The sequence below is a fragment of the Zingiber officinale genome, chromosome 1A (genome assembly GCF_018446385.1).
Source record: "Zingiber officinale cultivar Zhangliang chromosome 1A, Zo_v1.1, whole genome shotgun sequence".
Lineage (NCBI taxonomy): Eukaryota > Viridiplantae > Streptophyta > Magnoliopsida > Zingiberales > Zingiberaceae > Zingiber > Zingiber officinale.
In genome coordinates, this window is record NC_055987.1 from 126615626 (window position 1) to 126620021 (window position 4396).

General features: G+C 37.9%; 1 protein-coding gene across 1 annotated transcript; it reads left to right on the plus strand.

Moving 5' to 3' along the window:
• The first annotated feature begins 1006 nt into the window (after positions 1-1006).
• LOC122031557 (NADP-dependent D-sorbitol-6-phosphate dehydrogenase-like) lies at positions 1007-4117 on the plus strand. The gene is made up of 6 exons (XM_042590659.1): positions 1007-1283; positions 1472-1566; positions 1664-1781; positions 1873-2005; positions 3115-3334; positions 3589-4117. The coding sequence occupies exons 1-6, from the start codon at positions 1145-1147 to the stop codon at positions 3817-3819; spliced, it is 936 nt and encodes a 311-aa protein (XP_042446593.1). The 5' UTR covers positions 1007-1144; the 3' UTR covers positions 3820-4117.
• Positions 4118-4396: the final 279 nt, after the last annotated feature.

A 4396-nucleotide genomic window follows, 5' to 3' on the forward strand; every position in this document is an offset into this window, starting at 1 on the left:
CTGAATATATCTCGGTCAGTCCTTAAGCCGACCGCCTGATTGGAATATTGTATGTTCAATATATTTCGGTCGATCCTTGGGTCGGCCGCATGATTGGAATGCTCAGTTGTGTTCTACCCAATATGCTCTGTTATGTATTATACTACTTGTATCTAGGTCGACCATTATACTTGCTTTGGTCATTAAGTTGCTCGGTTATATTCTATCCAATCTTGAGATATTTGTTTGGAGAATGATGTAGTGTCTTGGCCATGTTAGAAGTCTGTTCAAGAAACATAACACAGCGCCTTATGCTTCTTGAAAATCCCTCTAATAATCTATGTTTTGCTGGAATTCTATCCGCGTAATATTGTGAGAATGAACATTGTAGACCCGCTCGTCCTTCTACCCAACCAGGTATATAATGGACCACTAAGAGAAATGCAGCTACACCCTGAGAGGTTCGATCAATATACTAAACCAAGCCACATCCTGTCTTTGCCCGATCAATTTTTTGTATGGTCGAGCATCTAAAACTTGTCTACCTTTGTGATCGGATGGATATACAGAGACACATTGTTGTCTGGAAATCAATTAGAGCAACTAGCAATGGGGGTCGCTCGGGCGAGTGCCCGACGATTCATATGACGTATAGAGTTTAGCTCTCCCCTTAATCATACTTATGGTTGATCTATTATAGAGTGAGTCAATCATTCCGGCTAGCACGTGAGATCGGCAAGCCTCCACCTAGGTCGCCTCAATATACTAAATTCCCTGATTGACTGATTTAAGGATTGACTATCCCTTTCCAATCAGATTATAACCTACTTAGTTGAATCTAAGAACTTTAGCACTGACCTTAACAATTAACCATAGCAAGGTGAAAGACTGTTGCTCCTTTTGAACTGCCACATTATCTTACTTTTAACTACCTATCATTTTTATTTTGACTGCCATATAATTTTCTGGGTCCGCTCATAATAATCCACAATATATAATATATATTGTTTTGGTTCAATTTGCACCGAAGTGTACGGATTGGTCGGTTTCGATTTGGTTCAATCCAAATGCAAACTCGCAGTCGGCATTATCCGCGTTATTGGTAGCCCTCGACGGTGAACCCAAAGCGGCAAGCGGCGGAGGCAGCAATAGCAATAGGGGAGCCATGGCGGAGCCGATCACCCTGAGCAGCGGCCACAGGATGCCCATCGTCGGCCTCGGCGTATGGCGGATGGAGACCCAGTCCATCCGAGATCTCATCCTCTCCGCCCTCACCATCGGCTATCGCCATCTCGACTGCGCCGGTACTGACTTATCTCTAAGAAGATAGTAATGATTTGATTCCGCTGTCTTTCGCCCCTTTTTATCGGAAACGGATATCCCTAATTCCACGTTCTACGAACGGAAGTCCCGATCTTAGCCGTGCCTTATTTTTAGAAAGTTATTTGGCAAAAAACCAAAATTGCTGCTAAAAATGTCCCGCATCGTGCAGCTGATTACCAGAATGAAGCTGAGGTTGGGGAAGCACTTGCAGAGGCTTTTCGTACTGGACTTGTCAAAAGAGAAGAAGTTTTCATCACCACCAAGGTATTTTAATGTACTATTAATGTGAATCTTTATCTGCAGTTTTCTATTTTTATTATATTTTTTTTGTCCTTAATTTTGTCTATGAGTGTTGTGATAGCTATGGAATTCAGATCACGGGCATGTGCTCGAGGCTTGCAAGGACAGCTTGAAGAAACTCCAGCTAGACTATCTTGATCTTTACCTTGTTCACTTTCCAGTAGCTACGAGACATACTGGTAAAATTATTCCCAATATGCGCAAGTAATACCTTCTTGACTTTGTCATCCTAAAACGTTACGTACAAGATTTGGATATTCATGCATGTAGGGGTTGGAACAACAGCTAGTGCTCTTGGTGATGATGGTGTTCTCGACATAGATATAACCATATCGCTTGAGACCACTTGGCATGCAATGGAGGAACTTGTTAACCTGGGATTGGTTAGGAGCATTGGAATTAGGTGAATTGTTGTGGTTGCACTTCAATAATCCTCTGTTTTACTTTTTCTGTTTGTTTTAAAGTTTATATTGCATTGTTTCAGTAATCATACATGAATCATGAGTATTAACAATGCAAATTAGTCATTTTCATGTCTGATATGTAGGATGAAAGATGAAAGTTCTCTTACTCTGCTGAATGGATCTGTGTTATTAAATATTATTGACACAGCCAAAGTCTAGTAGGTGTATAGTTTTACCTAAACCACAATATGCAAAGATTTGATTCAGCAAGGTTTTGCTCTTTTATAAATTAGTTGAGATCTTAGGTCTAACTACTACTCTATTTGTACATAACGGTAAAGAAGTGTATCCAATCTTTCTTTGCCTTTTAGGCTAGTATTGATTCTGATTCCATTGAAATTTTTGGTCCCAATCCACTTGATTTTAACCGCATAGTTGTTACTAAAAGTATTTTCAATGATAAATTTTTTAGATAGTGATTATATATGTGATAAAATCCATAACAATTTTATCACTGTTGTTTTTTTTAATGATGATACTATAGAATAAACTGTCTATTAATGATGAAAAAATTGTCACTAATGTCACATGACTTAGGCCGACGAATGTAGCATCAAAATTATTCTCACCCAAACATTAGTGACAAATTATTAAGTTATAATGATAAAAAGTTTAGCATTGATAGATACTTTTTTGCAGTTCGTAAGTATATTTTGAAACTGACATAGTTATGATAGGCACAAGGAATGCGAGCTTTACAGTCATTTTGTGGCTCACTATGTAAGCATAAAGATCCTAGATTTAAGGATCCTAATGGTGAATGTACGCTTGTTGATAATTGAACTTCTGTAAAAAATGGCTTAAGCAATATTTCTTTGAGCATCATGCTTACTGTTATATGTTTGCTTATAATTAAATTTATTTCACATTATCAGTCTGCAATTAGGTCTATACCAAAGAATTCTGTATAATGTAACCCTATTGTTTATCAGTCTGCTGCAAGCATGATGTTAAACAAAATTTTGTAACATGAATCTTAAATCCATTGTTATAAATCTTGGCTTCTACGGCTTAATTGTCTATACTGATCGATAGTCTACTTGTGCAGCAACTACGATATATTTCTCACAAGAGACTGCTTGGCATACTCCAAAATCAAGCCTTCAGTGAACCAAATTGAGACTCACCCATATTTTCAACGGGACTCTCTTGTTAAATTTTGCCAAAAGCATGGAATCTGTGTAACTGCTCATACACCTATTGGTGGTGCTGCTGCTAATGCAGAATGGTTTGGCACCATTTCCTGCCTTGATGATCCAGTCATAAAGGTAATTGAGAGGGATGAAATATTGTAGTACAGTTATCAAGAGAATTATTATGTGACATGTATACATATACGACTCCACATAATACCCTATAGTTAAAGCGTTAATACATATAATAACTTTGTTAACTGTAACAAAGGTGAAGAAGCTATTAGATGTTGATACCCCTATTTTCAGTGAGCTTTTGCATTCTGACATAATTATTAATCATTCTATTAATTAATAATCGGATATTTTCTTTCTTTGGAAATGATCAGACCTTGGCTGAGAAATACAACAAGACAGTCGCTCAGCTCATTCTCAGGTGGGGCATCCAGAGAAACACTGTCGTTATACCGAAGACTTCTAAGGTCGAAAGGCTGCACGAGAATTTCAAATTGTTTGATTTTGCCATATCAGACGAGGACATGGAGGAGATCAAAGGTATTGATCGGAAGTACAGAACAAATCAACCGGCCAAATTCTGGGGGATCGATCTCTATGCATAATGTCATTGATCAAGAGTAGGATATGATTGCATCCCTATGATTATGTTTCGTGTTCGAACAATTAGGAACTGCAGGTTTAGTATATTTGACTGTTGTTATTGATCTGATGATCTCTTTTCACATAGGGCTTAATCTGACTTTGTGTTTGGGCTACCATAAAGCTGGTTTCGCCTATTAGTTTTTGGTTTTACGTCTTCCATTTTTGCTAATCTCAACTTGACCTCTTATGGAAGGTTGGCCTTTAATATTTGAAAAGTAATGGTAGTACATAATGCTATGGTGTGCTATATAATCTAAACCCATGTAATGATTTCTCTTAGCTTGGCGATGGCATAGTTGTGCTCAATTTTGCTAGGGCAGCTCCAAGAGGAAGGGAAGTGATCCCACCTGATCATTGATCTTCGGCCAACTCCGAAGCAAAGAAGTTTGAAAATTGCATTAGAGGGTGAACCATTTGCCTCGTTGCTTGTCAGTTTTGCCAGTTCAATCAGCTTTTTTTTCTTACAAGTTGGTATTGGTTAGTTATTTTTCTATAGGAATTTTGCTTTAGGCTAATCTTGTTTTTGAAGCATGCTTT